Here is a 17,695-nt window from a genome sequence, read left to right as displayed (position 1 = left end):
AAATTATGAGATGCATAGATAGTTTGATAGTCAGAATCATTTTCCCAGAGTTGAAATGTCTAATACTAGGGTAAGGTGAGAGGGGAAAAGTTCAAAAGAGATGTGAGGGGCAAGTTTTTTTCTTTATACAGAGATAGAACATAGAACATTACAGCACAGTACAGGCCGTTCGGCCCTCGATGTTGTGCTGACGTGTCATACAGATCTCAAGCCCATCTAACCTACACTATTCCATGTACGTCCATATGCTTATCCAATGACGACTTAAATGTACCTAAAGTTGGCAAATCTACTACCGTTGCAGGCAAAGCGTTCCATTCCCTTACTACTCTCTGTGTAAAGAAACTACCTCTGACATCTGTCCTATATCTTTCACCCCTCAATTTAAAGCTATGCCCCCTCGTGCTCATCATCACCATCCAAGGAAAAAGGCTCTCCCTATCCACCCTATCTAACCCTCTGATTATTTTATATGTTTCAATTAAGTCACTTCTCAACCTTCTTCTCTGTAATGAAAACAGCCTCAAGTCCCTCAGCCTTTCCTCGTAAGACCTTCCCTCCATACCAGGCAACATCCTAGTAAATCTCCTCTGCACCCTTTCCAAAGCTTCCACATCCTTCTTATAATGCGGTGACCAGAACTGTACACAATACTCCAAGCGCGGCCAGAGTTTTGTACAGCTTCACCATAACGTCTTGGTTCCGGAACTCGATCCCTCTATGAGTAAAAGCTAAAACACTGTATGCCTTCTTAACAGCCCTGTCAACCTGGGTGGCAACTTTCAAGGATCTGTGTACATGGACACTGAGATCTCTCTGCTCATCTACACTACCAAGAATCTTACCATTAGCCCTGTACTTTGCCTTTTGGTTACTCCTACCAAAGTGCATTACCTCACACTTGTCCACATTAAAGTCCATTTGCCACCTCTCAGCCCAGCTCTGCAGCTTATCTATGTCTCTCTGCAACCTACAGCATCCTTCGTCACTATCCACAACTCCACTGACCTTAGTGTCGTCTGCAAATTTACTAACCCATCCTTCTACGCCCTCATCCAGGTCATTTATAAAAGTGACAAACAGCAGTGGACCCAACACCGACCCTTGCGGTACACCACTAGTAACTGGTCTCTAGGATGAACATTTCCCATCAACTACCACCCTCTGTCTTCTTTCAGCAAGCCAATTTCCAATCCAAACTGCTATATCTCCCACAATTCCATTCCTCCGCATTTTGTACAATAACCTATTGTGGGAAACCTTATCGAACGCCTTGCTGAAATCCATATACACCACATCAACCGGTTTACTCTCATCTACCTGTTTGGTCACCTTCTCAAAGAACTCAATAAGGTTTGTGAGGCATGACCTTCCCTTCACAAAACCGTGCTGACTATCACTAATCAATTTATTCTTTTCTAGATGATTATAAATCCTATCCCTTATAACCTTTTCCAACACTTTACCAACAACTGAGGTAAGGCTCACTGGTCTATAATTACCAGGGTTGTCTCTACTCCCCTTCTTGAACAGGGGAACCACATTTGCTATCCTCCAGTCATCTGACACTATTCCTGTAGACAATGACGACTTAAAGATCAATGCCAAAGGCTCGGCAATCTTGGATGCTAAGAGTCTGGGATGCACTTCCATGGGTAGTAGTGGAGGCAGGTATGATAAGGACGATTGAGGGGCTTTTAGATAAGCACATGAACATGCAAAGAATGGAGGGATATGGACCAAGGGCAGGCAAAAGGGATTAATTTGATTTGGCATCATGTTTGGTACAACATTGTGGGCCCAAGGGCCTGTTCCTGTGCTGTACAGTTCCATGTTCTACTTTCTCTGTATTTAAAGCGGTCTTTCCATCTCATGGTTGTTCAGTTTATAGCTTTGTTTTCTTTCTTGTTGATATCCGGCTCATGAATTCCCTGACAGTGATTCATTATCCTCCATTTAAACAAACGCTTCGGTCATTGGCTGTTGTCTAAAATCTGTTAATTTTATCTCACTACCCATCCTCATTGCATAACCCTTCTGATCCAAATGAAATAATTCCTGACAATGACACGATGTCTACTATTTGACAGCCACAGTAAACTCTGTCAGGTACTCACTATATATATTATGATGAACTACTGGAGAGTGTTTTGCTTCTGATCTCTACTGGCACAGGGATTAAAAAAAACAGTCTTGCATTCATGTAGCACCCTTCAGGTCCTCAGAATGCTCCAAAGAACTCCTTTAGGCCATTAAATATTTTCTTGGAAAAGTAACCACTGCTTTTGAATAAATGTATGATTTTATTGTCATGTGTATTTAACAGTTAAAATACAGCTTTCATTTGTCACCACAATTCGGCACCATTTTGAATAATTTTAGAATGTGGCGGGAGAAAAGGGAGCGATATAGTTCAAACAGAGTCTATCAGTCCTGAGCCAGCTCATTATCAATGAAGATATGGAGGTGCTGGTGTTGGACTAGGGTGGACAAAGTCAGACGTCACAAGACATAGGTTATAGTCTAACAGGTTTACTTAAAGCCAAGAGCTTTCGGAGCACTGCTCCTTCAGCAGGTGAAGTTCACCTGCTGAAGGAGCAGCACTCTGAAAGTTTGTGATTTTAAATAAATCTGTTGGACAATAACCTGGTGTCATGTGACTTCTGACATGGCCAACGATGCCTGTGCCATCATCCCTCCTCTGCCACTTCACCACCATCTACACTGGACCCAACCAACATCAAAGTCACCGAACTTCAGGTGCCATCTTTCGCTACTGGGCCAATTGTCCTCTTCCACCGCATTGCCGCTGCCTGCACCGGACCCACCAACATCAGAGTCATGAGTCTCACCGCTGGGCTTACCTCATCGATGTAGGACATGCAGCAAACACTTTGCTGATTGTCAGATCTTGCTGTGTGCAATGTGCTACTAATCAGAAAAGCCATTTCTGGACTGATTGTGCCTGAGGTAACTGTGGGCCGGAAAACTGCGAGAAGACTGTTCTCTTCTTCGAATCTTGCGTGGAATCTTTCACATTGACCTGAGAGGGAGAAAAACGAGCCTTGGTTAGTACTTCATTCAAAAGACAGCGTCTCCACCACACTGCTCTTGCCCTGAAGTGCATTCAGTGTCAACCCAGACAGGGTGCTCACTGTCAGAGTGGGACCTTGACTAAGCCTAGCTGCTATGCCAGCAAGAAAATAACAGACATTTCAGTCAGTTGTCGCGTATTGACACCTAATACATCTAAATCTCAGAATGAGTCACTGACTTCAGCAAACAGATAACAGGGGAAAACTGGACATGAGTTTTTTTTTATAAAATCCCTTACTAATGTTATTTTTGGCTTCTGACCTAATCTTCAGAAGGGTAATTTGTCAGTGGATTTTAAAAAGAAAACCTTTACATGTGGAGAGTTTCCAGATTTCAAGTAACTTAACATTTTGACAACACTTGAACAGGGCTTCAAACCATGTGTTTTTCATTTTGTAAGAATGAGCTGTATTTTAGAGGGTATTTGCGTGACTGTTGTAAGGCGAACACAATAATTTTTACCAGCACTGCATCCATGACATAAAAGAAATTTCTACTAAGTGAGTCAGGGTCCTATCTGAGACTGCCGCCAAACAGCAAGTACACATAAGGAAATATCATGGTCACGTTCACTGAGATCAATTGAGAAAACTTGTCTTCACATAATAATGATATGAAATGATAATGCTATGCTTCTCCATATTGATTTGGATGGAAATAATAGTTCCCCTCTAACCTCTGGGTCACACCAAAGCTGATCTGTGGAGATTTCTGTTCCACAAGCCTGATTAATTGCCTGATATGGATTTTTAAATTATACTCTACAAATTTATTTTCTGCATTAACATCTACATTATCGTCTCCTGCAGTTTTACATTCAAGCAAGCACCATTCACTTTCCTATTCTCCTTATCATATGTCTAAAATGCTGTCAGAAACCCCACAGAACTCACCTCTTCACTGATGCCTTCAATGATGACCTTACTCCTCCCCAGCAACCTTTGCTGCATGCTGGTGACAATTGTACTGGATTAGTGTGTTGGTAGTATCGCTGTACCAGATGTATATAATATATTAATATATTCTTGAATTTGCATTTTATAATAGAGACAGATAGACTTTGGTCTGTTCTGTCTAGGTGACTTTCTTTTAAAAGGTCAGAAAGTCACTTAGAACAGTAAGCTAAATGCATCATTTCCAAGATGGCTTCAGTCAAATGTCTGTAACTGAGATTTGCATATTAACCCTTTCTAACTGATTAAAGATTTAACAGCCATCTTAGGTTTGTTCAATACATTTGCATAGTTCTATGACCCTTTGATCCTTTGCTTATAAAATCTGTGCCTGCTGCCACCTTTCTCGCTGACACCTGAAGGAGTGAGGCTCTGAAAGCTGGTGTTTTCAAATAAACCTATTGGACTATAACCTGGTGTCATGTAATTTTTGACCTTGTCCACCCCAGTCTAACACCGGTGCCTCCACATTGTGGTGGGGTGTTTGTGCTGAGTTTACACACAGAACAGAGGCCACTAGTTTAGCTTTAGAACTTCAGTTCATTTGAGAAGAATCAGGATTTCACCTCAGATGGGAGAACCATTTTCTCTTAGCATGATTTATTTTGGGGGAACTTGTCATTCTCACCGAAATATTTCTGGATCGTGGAATCTCTGAGCTGGGAGAACTTGTGGAGTTGAGAGAGCTGAGAAAGTGTTCAGGCCATCAGAACTGTGTAAGGTCTGTGCCATTCCAGAAAGAAATAGTGAAGCTGGAATATTCCAGACAGGAACAGTAAATCCTCTCGGCTCAAGGCCAAGGAGGGATCAGCAGCAAATACTGGCCATGTTTGCAACATCCACCCCCCCCCCCCCCCCCAACCATGAAAAATGTTTATTTTGAAAATGACAGCTTGGGGTGAACACTACATTAAAAAACTCTAGGCATTTGCCCAATGCCCGATTATGAATGGCCTGTTTTAAAGCCAGGGCCTTCGGCACTTGGACATCATTTAGCTTTCCTCAAAGGTGAGATAATGAAAAAAAAATGTTTTTAATGAAGGATGTTATTCCAAAATGATACTTCAGGTTGTTGAGGGGCTATTGTTGCTAACAAAAGGTCTACTTCTCTTTGATACATGCTTTTCAACTCAAATGGCATTTGAACATTGAAAGCGATTGTAATGAATGTACTGTGAAATACTGACCAATTTATTAATGTGGTTGAAAGGAGATGTGCTTGACTCAGAGCTTTTATCAAAACAGAGCCACACAGAAATAAGATGGAAATATTTCTTGGATAGGGTATATATTTGCTTAGATCCTCCTAAGTGCCTTACATCCATCATCTCAAGAGTCCTGCACTCCCCAGATTAAACAGCAACTCAACAGCATCCATTTTGATACACAGGCATTAAGAGTCACTGCCTTAATACAAATTGTTGGTTAAAATTTAATGCCTTCCTCCCGACAGAGGCCTGTTTGAAGGCGGGGAAGCAATGTTATCGGGAACGGGTGGTCCAGGGTTCGGGTTCTTTTGCCTCCCAGCAGTTAGGCCCTAGTTTGTGGGCAACTTTCCAGTGAAGACCTTCAAGTGGCCCCAGAGCCGTTGCTTGACAAATCCCGTAGGATCGGCCTCCAGCTTTCCGAGGATGGGGTGGGGAATGTTTTCTGCTTCAAAGGTGCTCTGAGTCCAACAGCGGACCTGACACACGAAGACAAATCCCAGCCCTTCCTGTTGACTAACTCACTACTGACCAACACCTCCCTCCCTGAGAAAATTAATCCATTCCCCTTACCCAACCCTGGACAATTGCCGTTGATCTCCTGAGGAGGTTCCTGTAAAATAACACCCAGTGTTGCTGACGCAGAATCTGTTGGCTTCTGCCTGAGGGTCTGATCTATCCAAGCCTTAAATCACTGAGAGACCCAGCACTTTTCCAATTAAGTGCCTCAGAATATCTCAGAATAATGTCGTAATTCCCATGGGAAAGGGATGCAAGGTCCTGGAAACAGACCTCAGGAGTCACTTTGCACCCACTGCTTTTCTGCCAGCTGTGAGTCAGTGGGCCCTGCTCCCATCTCTGTATCTCTAGGTCAAGAAATAGGCTGAAACTTCAGTGCAGTGCTAAGGGAGTGCTGCACTGACAGAAATGCTGCCTTGAAACTGAGACATTAGACAGGGTTCAGCCTGCTTTGTCTGGTGGGTGGTATGGTGCCACTTTACAGAGGAATTTGTGGCCTGACTAATACCAACCCTTCAAACAAAATCAGTAAAGCAGATTAGTTGGTTTTATCAGGTTGCTGCTCATGGAATCTTGCTGTGCATGAAATGACAACAGTGCCCCTGTACTACAACATTGAATGTGAAGGGTGCTATCTGAATGTTTGGGGCAGTGAGAGAGGGAGATACGAAATGTTCACTTAACTTACAGCACCACCATCCTTTGACGCCGTTGTTAACTTGAAGAGAAACAACCCCCCTACGCCAACCAAAGCAAAGCTCAGGTTCCATAGGTCCACGGTAGAACAAACGTGGCCGATAGCCAGGCTGTGAATTCATCCAATCGCACAGCGCATTGAGGACATGGACATTTTATCTATCTGGGTGTGAAATTTGTGGTTACGTCAGTCATAAGGAATCTGTTGTTAATCTGTGTATAAAAACAGTTCCTGCCAGTAATTCAAGCTGGAGTTGGTTCAATTAGATGACGATAGAAAGCGTTAAAGACCTAAAAAAGATATAAAAATAGAAGAAGCATATTTGACTGACAAAACCAAACTACATTGTGAGGGCTTCTGTCATGGCTCAGCTGATATATGTGGGCTGTCCAGGACACAGCTAAATCCTAATCTAGAATCAGTTTCTGGATCCGCGTCTGTCGGGGAAGAGAACAGATAAAGTCAGCACAGTTTACGATTCTGACTTGAAATACGAACACAAAGCAACCGAGAGACTTAATACAACAATAACTTACTTCCATATAGCACCTTTAAGACAGTACAAAAGTATCATAAAATTTTATAGGACAGTAGAAGACCATTCAACCCATCATGTCTACCCTAGCTCCAGAAACAGCTATCCCATTCTCACAGCCCTTTAAATTCATCCCTTTCAAATATATATCCAGCTCTGTTTTGAAACCTCCTGTGGAACCCACCGCTCTCCCAGGCAGCCCATTCCACAGCATAACAACTGTCTGGGTAAATAAGTTTCTTTTCATCTCAATCATAGCTCCCTTGCTGACAATTTTGAAATTGCAGCCCTTGGTTACTGGCGTACAAACGAGTGGAAACAGAATATTCTTCTTTATCTTGTCAAAATTATTCATAATTTTAATCAACATCTTAATCATTTCTGTTCCAAAAAGAATAAACCCAATGTCTCTAATCTTTCCTCAATTCTAAAATCCTTCATTCCTGGTGTTATTCTAGTAAATCTCCTTTTTGCTCTCTCCAGGGCTTTAGCACCCTTCCTTAAATAAGGTGCCCAGAATTATGCACAATACGCCAAATGTAGTCCCAGCAGTGATTTGTAGAGGAGTGGCATCACTTCCTTGCTTTTATACATAATGCCGCTAATTAAAAGCCCAAGGATCCTATAAAACATTCGAACAACTGGTTCAACTTGCCTGCCCACCTTTGAAGTATTATGTACCGAAGCTTGAAATTGTATTAATCCCCTCAAAATTGTATTAATCAGCCAATATTGTTTCTCTATATTTCTTCTCCTAAAATGCTTTACCTTCTGTGCGTTGCAATTCATCTGCCAGGCATCTGCCCAATTGGCCAACTTGTCACCATCCCTCTGAAGTCACTCAGCATTATCCTCACATGTCACTATTCTCCCTGGCTTAGTACCATTTGCAATCTTAGAGATATTTCCCTCAGCAACCATCTCCAAATTGTTGCTATAGATCAGAAAAATCAAGGGTGCAAACAGCAATACCTGGTGAACGCCACTTTCAATGCATCTCCAATCTGAGAAATAGCCATCCGTACCTACTCTCCATTTCCAATCTTTTACCCAACTGCTAGCCCATGCTGTCAAGGACCCATCCATCCCGAACATTTCTAATTTTCCAACTAACCAGCCATGTGGCACTGTATCAAATGCTTCTTGAGAGTTTAAGAACAAAACATCCATAGCACTACCCCCTTCCATTGCCTGTGGCACCATATTGAAGAACTCAATCAAATTTGTCAGACATGACCTGCCCTTGAACAGCCATGTTGACTGACTAGTATTTACTTATTTTTCTTTAAGTGTCTATCCATCTTAACCCATATTATAACCTGAATGTGTTTCCCACTGGGGACGTCAGGCTGACAGGTCTGTAGTTTCCTGGGTTATCTCTTGTCCCTTTCTTAAACAACGAGCCACATTTGCAATCCTCCAGTCCCCTGGGACTAATCCTGTGGTCAGGCAGGCGTGGAAAATTTTCCGTCCATGTCTCCACGATTTGGTCCCTTACATCTGTCAGCAATTTAGGATGCATCCTTTCGAGGCTTGGAGACTACCCTACCTGAAGTGCTGCCAGTACTTTTTAGCGTCTTTTCAGTATCTGTCACTGTCCGGCTCAGTTATTCAGCATCCACATTTGCCTTAGTCAGGCTCTCAAAGTAGCCACAGTTGAAGGAGCAGGATGGAGACTAACCTGACTCTTCCCAGGTCCATCCCACATAATTGACAGAATGCAACAGAGTCAAGAGAACGAGGTTGGCAAGAAAAGATTTATGACGTATAGAATCGTGTCAGTGTTGGACAAAAACGGTCAAAAGATCCAGATTAATGGATTACTGCATGCAGTGGGGACATTGCAAATGATGCAGTTGCACAACAGAGTATTAGTAATAATAGTCCTTTGAATGAAGAAGTACTGAGGGCATTCAACGCACGCTTCCGTGTAGGGAGCAATTTAACAATGCAATGTGTGAAATCAAATTGAAGAAAGCAGACCTAAAGACAAAGCAGATTCATTTAGAAATAATCTCAAACAGCCAGCAGCAAATGGTGCATATGAAGTAACTACTAACACATGACCAGATCATGGTTGGTGTTTCAGGTCAGGTCTGGTTATTCAAGCCAAAAAGGATTTGGTGCATGTAAAAATCAGTACAGGTCGCTAGGCAGTCCGAGCTCCAGAGACAGAAGACAATAGGAAGTGAAGCAGAATGGAAGACATAAGGTAAACTGTTTCCACATTGGCTGCAGGGGAGAAAGTGTGCAAAAGTGTAACTCTGTGCAAAAAGCAGAGTAAAGCGACTTTCTGGAAGAGAAGGGAAGAAGCCTCATAAATGGGATGATGGCCCAAGCACAGGGAGCTCAATGACACAGCTGCTGGAGTGCGGCATTTTAGAAGAGTCTTCACAATTCCAATTCAAAGTACAGTGAACAAGCAGAGAAAGTCTGCAATACCAAGGCAGGCTTTAGAAGTGGAAAAAAAGATTCAAAGCTAGAGAGAAAAGAAACAATTCTGGGAATGAATATTTGAATATAGACTTGAAAGTGAATGGGCACATCACAGAGTTTAAAATGGATACTTGTAGTGAGTATCTCTGTGTTGTCAGGCCAGCTTAAGTAGCTCAGAAAGATTAAATTATATCAATCCTCAATGAAACTGCAGGGACCTGGAGCAATGTCATTGAGAACTCAAATGCAAGGGGAGAGAAATGACTGAATTTCTATTTGCCATCCAGAAGCGTGTTCAACCCTGAAATGAATTCACAAGGTCAACAAGATTGCAGCTGCACATCAAGGAAGTGAATTTCAAAATGGGTTTGGGGAAATGGAAGGTAGAGTGCCATATTACCATAAAGGGAAATGCAAACCCAATCTAGCTCATACACCAGGGAGCAAACCGTACCCAATCCCTGGACGAAGTTAAGGAAGAAGTAATTCCTGTGCTTAGTTAAGGAATAATTCTACATTGTATGAGATGGTGATCAGGAAAGGTTACTGTGCCCATGCTTAACGTTTCAAGAAGAATCTGTGTGGATCCAGCTCAACTTCATAAAACTACTGGTAGAGTGTGACATTCACCCAACGTCTCCTATGGATGAAAGTTTAGCAAAACAAGCAATTCACCAAAGTTAGAGCACAGTAGATTCTGGTAATTACATTTGAATGAAAACTCCAGAAAGGTTAATGTGCCACTGATATAGTTTAAATGGATTGCTGCAAAACCTTTGACAAGGTAGGAGACAGAGGGTGGTGGTAGAAGCAAAAACAAAGTTGCTGGAAAAGCTCAGCAGGGCTGGCAGCATCTGTGAAGGAGAAAACAGTTAATGTTTCGGGTCCGGTGACCCTTCCTCAGAATTGATGGTGATAGTAGAAGGCTGTTTGTGTGCTGGAGCCGGTGTCCATTGGTGTACCAATGGGATCAGAGCTGGGACCCTTATTGCTTATATATAAACAACATAGATGAGAGTGTTAGGGATAATGATAAGCAAGTGGGCAGTTGATACAAAGGTTGGCCAGGTGGGTGAATATTGAGGAGGAAGATGTTAAGTTACAGGAGGATATAAACAAATTGATCAGATGGGCAGATCAGTGACAAATGAAGTGTGAGATGATGCACTTTGAAAGAAGGAACGAGACAAGGGAGGACTTAATGAATGTCAGGACATTAGGAAGCTGAGAGGAACAAGAGGGATCTTGGGGCATTTGTCCACAGATCCCTGAGAGTGGCAGAACAAATTAATAGAGTAGTGAAAAAGTCACAGAGGAAGGACATTTGCTTTTATCAGTTGTGACATAGATGATAAGAGCGGGTTGGGGGCTCAACATGGAGTTGGTTAGGCCACAGCTGGAATACAGTGTGCAGTTCTGCTGACCACACTGTAGGAAGGATGTGATTGCACTGGAAGTGTTGCATTGTGGATTCACCGAGTGCATTCCTGGAATAGATCATTTCAACAATGAAGAGAGGATGGATAAATTCAAGTTGTTTTCTTTGGAGCAGAGAAGTTTGAGGGGGGACCTGATAGTGGTGTATGAGATTTTGAGGGGCATGGACAGGATGGATAGAAAGCAGCAGTTCCCCTTAGCTGAAAGGTCATTAACAATGGGGCATAATTTTAAGATGAAAATCAGGACATTTAGAGGGGATTTGTGGGAAAGCGTTTTCACCAGAAGGTGATGGGGATCTGGAATGCACTGCTTGGGAAGGTAGTTGAGATGGGAAATGTAACAACTTTGATGTGCACTTGAAATGTCATAATATTGAATGCTATGAGCCGAGTTCTGGAAAATGAGACTAGTGTAGATTGAGTGTAATTTGTTGGTAGTACAGACTCAATGGACTGAAGGGTTTCTTCTGCATTGTATGATTCTGTAAAGCTGACAGCCTTTCTCATGCCTTTTTGGAATTACAAATTGAACAGTTTATCTTGTGGACTAACATTCACACCAGAGTGTTTGCTGAAAAGAATTCAGATTCATTGGAAGAAATCACTGGGGTGATATGTAACACAAATGACATAGTAATACAGGGGGAAAGACAGGGACTCAGTTTAACATCTCGTCTGAGGAGTAACATCTCTGGCAGTGCAGCACTCCCTCTCTACTGCAGTGGAGTGACAGCCTGGTCTCTATGTTTCTGGAGTCAATCAGAAGGCTGTTGTCATGTCGTTATTCCTTAGCTCAAAGGCCCCTGGTGATGAGCAGTCTGTAACTGTGTCCCTCACAGCTTTGAAAAGTCTCTGCAATGAAACTTGACCCTACAACCTTCTAGCAAAAGCAAGAATGCAACCCACTGACACCAAAGCAAAATACTTCAGGGACTCATCAATTTATATTTGCAGTAATTATGCATTTTCGCTGTGGAAAGCTGCATTGGCGTAGTAAACAATTAATAATTGGCATTAGCGGAGGAAATAACAAGCATTTCCAATGGAATAATGATACCTGGCAACAGAATAAAAGTGACAAAAACATATATTTTTGTCTTTCAAACCAGTGCTAAATGCCGACAGTCACCATGGAAACACATTATTCTGTGGTTGAAAACACATCACAAGCAGTTGAGAGCTTCTGCTGATTAGGATTGGCCACAAGTGTATTAATGATGTACATTGAATGCCTGGGCAAAGGCTTAAATAAATTATTACGTTACCACAGGTAGAAACTGCCAAATAGTTGTGTGCATGAGGTGAACCCTCCAGAGTTACAGTGTCCACAATCACTGAGGAGCAGGACTGTGTTGGACCACCACTATCAGAACCACAGGAAGCCTCTGATAATGTTCACAACAGATGGCCCAGCGTGGAAATGCAAAACCTTTGACACAATGGTTTTTGTTGTAGCTGTTGGGTGAAAGGTCATGACACATTCCTGAGTTTGTGTTTTTGGAGAAGAATCAAATACACCATGGGCGCAGTTCACATCTTGTGTTGGGTCTGACAGCGTCACAGTGAGGTCTCAGAGCAGTGCCTCACCTGTACCATTCTAATGAGTTTGCAGAGGTCAAATCACAACCAGCATGGAACATTTTCCATCATTCTCCAGCATGCCGTAGCAAATGGAATAACGAAACATAATTTTGATACACATTCATATATATAATTTAGTGACTACTTCAAAACTGTTGTGAACATTATCAGAGGTGACAGGGTACATTCACATTGAAGAACCTGGCCTTAACAATAACCTTCCATAAAATTCTCAGAAGTCAATGGCAGCCAGGCAAGTAACAGCCTAAGTAACTTTGAACGGGTCTGCAATACTTATTTGTGTTCTAACCTGCTGCAGGGATAGTTTTCTCCAAGAAATGGCCCTGTGCAGTAGGATATGTCCCTGACTTTCCAGCAAACCTCTCAAATAGGCCAAAGACGATTGGCTATCCACAAAGCCTTCATTTTGATGGGAACGACTTCATCCACTGAGCAGACTTGGTCACATGATTCCCACCACACTGAATCTAACTACATTTTTTAACGCACGAATAAAGGCGAAATATGGCGAAAGCTGGAAAGATTAAACTCGGTTCTGAAGAAGACCAGACTGAGTTTAATTTGGATAAATGCAAGGTGTTGCACTTTGGGAAGACACACATGGGGCAGGGCTTATACAGTTGATGCTAGGGCCCTGGGGATTGTTATCAAACAGAGAGACTTAGAAGTTCAGGTACATATACCTTTGAAAGTGGCATTACATGTCGATAGAATGGTGAAGAAGACAGTTAGCACCCTTACCTTCATTGCTCAGACCATTAAATATAGGAGTTGGGACATCATGTTGCGCTTGTCCAGGATGTTGGTGAGGCCACTTTTGGAGTGCTGTGCACAACTCTGGTCTTTTATAGGAAGGATATTATTAAATTGAAAAAGCGGTAGAAAAGATTTACAAGGATATTACCAGGACTGGAGGGTTTGAGTAATAAGGAGAGGCTAGTTAGGCTGGTATTTTTTTCACTGGAGTGTAGGGGATTGAGGGGTGACCTTATAGAGGTTTATAAAATCATGAGGGGCATCGATAAGGTGAATAGCAAAGGTCTTTTCCTGGGGTAGGGAGTTCAAAATGAGAAGGCATATTTTTAACATGACAGGACAAAGAGTTAAAAGGGACCTGAGAGGCAGCTTTTTCAGACAGAAAGTGGTTCACGTGTGGAATGAACTGCCAAGGGCTGTGGTAAATGCAGATACAGTCGCAACATTTAAAAGGTATTTGAACAGGGAAGTGAATCGGAAAGGTTTAGAGGGATATGGACCAAGCACAGACAAATGGAACTATTTAGTCTGGGAAACTCAGTCGGCATGGATGAGTTGGACCAAAGGGTCAGTTTACATGCTGTATGACTCTAACTCTATTAACTCTGTTTCTCTCTTCTCAGATGCTGCAAGACCTGCTGAGTTTCTCCAGCATTCTCTGTGTTTGTCATCATTTTACCCGTACAGTTTTGAAATAGCAGACTGTTTAGGAGCCGCATTTACTGTCCACATCAACCTAACTGTGGCCTTCAAAGAAAATATTCTGGCCTATAAAACAGGACCAACCATGTGTTTTTGTACTCTCTGGAAATAATCAACCTTCTTCCATCAAAACAGTGAAGCAGAAGGTATATTACATCAAAACCTCCTCAAAAGACTTTTGGAAAAGAAACTCTAAATTTTCAATTGTTGGCTGGCCCATCAACCGTCCTCACAAAGGATTTCCAGCCTGCCAGCTCCAGTCTGGGGCTTATCAACTCTACCTTTAAAGCAAGGACATTGTTTATCTATTGAGTCGGACCTCATAGAATATGAGTTCCCTGATTGGGGCTGCTAACCTTGTCTAATCAGAGAGTCCTGGCTGACAGATATAAACAGGAGTGTGAGGGGCTCTGTTTACTCTAACAGCAAGCTCTTAACTAGCTGGATCAGTGTCATATACTATGAAGGTGTAAATGAGGTGTGACTTGGTGACAGGGTACAGGCCTTTGTGGAGTTATTTCAGTCACTTTTGGTTGCTTTGTACTAGTTACCAATAGAATAGCCTCTTTACTGTTTCTAATTCTATCTCCCCATATATGTTTTGTAAGCATTCCTGTCTTGCAGAGTATTCCCTGCCATCTAAGAGTTTTTGAAATAAATCCTACTTCTGGTTAAACTTGATGATAGTCTTGTGATAATCCTTACAAAATCAGAATCTGCCAACAGAGGGATTGGGGGGAAACTACCTTCACTGATTATAAAACTAAAATCTCGATCTGTTTATGGGCTGTTGGTAAAAATGGGGAGAGATGTTTGGTTGAAACCTCACAATCTGTCTGTACCAATGCCCTCGAAGAGGCATGCCAACAGATTTAAGAACAACTTCGACCTGCTGTTATCAGACTTTAGAACAGACCGCTCATATGTTAGACCTGATCTTTCTCTGCACCTTCTCTACAGATGTAACACTATATTCTGCATTCTGTTCTATTACCGTGATGTGCTTATGTAAGCTATGATTTGTCTGGTTAGCATGCAAAACAATACTTTTCACTGTACCTCGGTACATGTGACAACAGTAAATCACATCAAATCCTGCAGTGCATTATTTGCCCAACAGATGTATCCTAATCAAGTCAATTAATCTAGACTCGGTCTGGAGAATTGCTCGGCATTTCCTACATTGGATTCCTCGTGTTGGGAAAGCTGCTCTTGATTAAGTTGGGGTCAGAAAGAACCTGACACAGGAACCAGCCCACTGGCAGCAGACTGTCAATCAGGATCATCAGTGAAAGCCATTAAAACAGAGTCACACCAGAATTTAGTGGCAACTCTGAGACTAAATGGGAGCCACATGGTAATCCCAGGCCCCCAGAAACTACCAACTCGATAGAAGGGTCTCGTTGACAAGCACCCAGCATCCAATCACGGGATGTAAATGTCTTACCCCACTTCCTCCACCTCACTCTTGCCTCTTGCCTCTAAGCCCTCTGCCCCTAGTCCCTGGAGAACCACTTACAATGACCCCCATCCCACCCCACTCCCCTGTGACCAGGGATCCAGTATTAATCCTCAGGCTGGGTTTTGGAGCATTTACCTACACCAACTGTGACTCCTTTTGCCTGTTCGACTAATGGATAGCCAGTAGCCTCTGATTGGCTAGCAGCTCCCAGAGGGTGGGATTTCTGAACCAGCAGGGTCTGTGTTCTGTAGAAGACCCAATGTTGGCCAGTAAGGGATTACATTCTTTTGCACCCACCTCTTCCCCCATCAAAGTAAGACAGGCCTCCCAGCAGTTCTCCAGCATTAAACCCAGCCCCTGAAGTGCTGCCTTTTAAAACAGAGATTAAACCAAGGCCCTGTCTTTTCTCTCATGTGAAAAGACCCAATGGGGTTCAAGGAGGGCAAAGGAGCTCCCTCCAATGTCTTGGACAATATTTATTCCTCTCTCAACTTCAGGAATGAAAATTATGGTCTCATTTACGCAGTGCTGTTTGTGGGAGCTTGCTTTGTGCAAATTGGTTGTCCCAACACTTCCGATTCTGGCTGCTCTTCATTGGCTGTGAAACACTTTGGGACCAGCTGAGCTTGCAGAAGGTGCCCTATGAATGAAACTTCCTCCCTGGTGGCCAATGATAAAATGCTGTGTGCTGTTCTTTCATGTAGCAAGTGATACAAACATATCAATTCCAACTTAAAATCACTTGCCGAGCGACAGACCCTTTGAGAAAGCGCCCTGAGGCTGTATCTATGGTGGTACTCTTCAATAGGGCTGCCAATTCTGCAGAACTGATCTGGGCAGCATGGTGAACAAGAGCAAGAAAATCATCCTAGGGGAGTCTACTATGTCTGTGAACATTCCTCAGTCATAAAAATATTGGAATGAACAAACAAAACCTGTTTGACGAGCAGTTCAGTTTAATTAAAAGACAAAGATTCCGTTCGCTTTTCTCTGTGGAGTGAGCCAGAAAATGGAGGGGGGAGGGGGTGGAGAAACAGGTTGTGATCACTGGTAATAAAATGTGAGGCTGGATGAACACAGCAGGCCAAGCAGCATCTCAGGAGCACAAATTGAAAACTCTCTAACCTGAGCTGGCAACTCCAACCATAGAGGAGGCCTCTTAAGCATCAGTCTGCTAGTTCCCATGAAGGTTCGCATTTGGAACATTAACCTTGTCCCTATTTCAGGTGCAAATGCATGTGTTGCAAATATGTTGGCTGTGGTTCTGATTTACTGAGTTTGAACAGTTTTCTTTTGTTTCTCTCGTTGCCATGCAGTAAAGCAGACAACATGAATGTGAAACACGCTGATGTTACAGAAATGTTGGGAAAGGTGTGGTCTGAGAAATGAATGATGACTCACACCCATTACCTTGTCTATTATTGTGAATGGCCCATAATGGTTACCCTTCTGTTTGTTTTCCAGCATGTTAGAGTATTCACTGGACCTACAGAATGTCAGTCTATCAGCTGTCCGTACTGTGAGGGTACTGCGACCGCTTCGAGCCATTAACAGAGTTCCCAGTAAGTATGATTATCCCTTAACAATACCGAAACAGTTTTCATCCAGTTCCAGTTAATGTTGTGGCTAACTGACGGGACTGCAAGAAAGAGCTGGATGTGGCATTTTGAGAGGAGTTAAACAAATATTTTGTGTTTATCTTCGCAGTAGAAAAAATAATAGATTATCTGGGTCAAAACTCAGGCTGGAGGAAGGTGGTGGCATAGTGGTACTGTCACTGGATGAGTCATCCTAGGTTAATACCCTTGAGACAAGAGTTCAAATCCCACCATGCTAATTATCGGAATATGAACTTTGTTAATAAATCTGAAATTTTAAAAAAACTAGTCTCAATAACATTGACCATGGCATTTCCTTGAACTATTGTTTAAATATCCACCAGGTTCACTGATGTCCCTTCGAATTCTTATCTAATCTGGCCTATATGTGACTCCAGGTCCATGGCAAACATTCCTCTCCTCTTGGCAAATACATATTCCAGTTAGGAAAGGGATAAGCTAACCATGGTTACCTAGACAAGTTAAGCTTCAAATTTAAAGAAAAAGACATACTGTACAGGAATAAAAACCAAAAGAACTGCGGATGCTGTTAATCTGGAACAAAATCAAAGTTGCTGGAAAAGCTCAGCAGGTCTGGTAGCATCTGTGAAGGAAAAAACAGAGTTAATGTTCCGGGTCTGGTGATGCTTCCTTAGAACTTTGTAGTAATGATTGGTGGTAAGACAGAGGAATGG

The 17,695-nt window shown here is 42.5% G+C and overlaps 1 protein-coding gene across 1 annotated transcript in view; it reads left to right on the top strand.

Annotated features, from left to right (window-relative positions):
- Positions 1-17,695, top strand: part of cacna1g (calcium channel, voltage-dependent, T type, alpha 1G subunit) — a 465,891-nt gene that overhangs the window by 33,704 nt on the left and 414,492 nt on the right. Inside the window, exon 3 of the mRNA XM_048554900.2 lies at positions 16,867-16,964. Within this exon, the coding sequence (XP_048410857.1) occupies positions 16,867-16,964 (98 nt within the window). The remainder of the gene's footprint in view (positions 1-16,866; positions 16,965-17,695) is intronic.

The sequence above is a fragment of the Stegostoma tigrinum genome, chromosome 22 (assembly GCF_030684315.1).
Source record: "Stegostoma tigrinum isolate sSteTig4 chromosome 22, sSteTig4.hap1, whole genome shotgun sequence".
In the NCBI taxonomy this organism is placed as follows: domain Eukaryota; kingdom Metazoa; phylum Chordata; class Chondrichthyes; order Orectolobiformes; family Stegostomatidae; genus Stegostoma; species Stegostoma tigrinum.
This window is presented reverse-complemented; position numbering and strand designations above follow the sequence as displayed.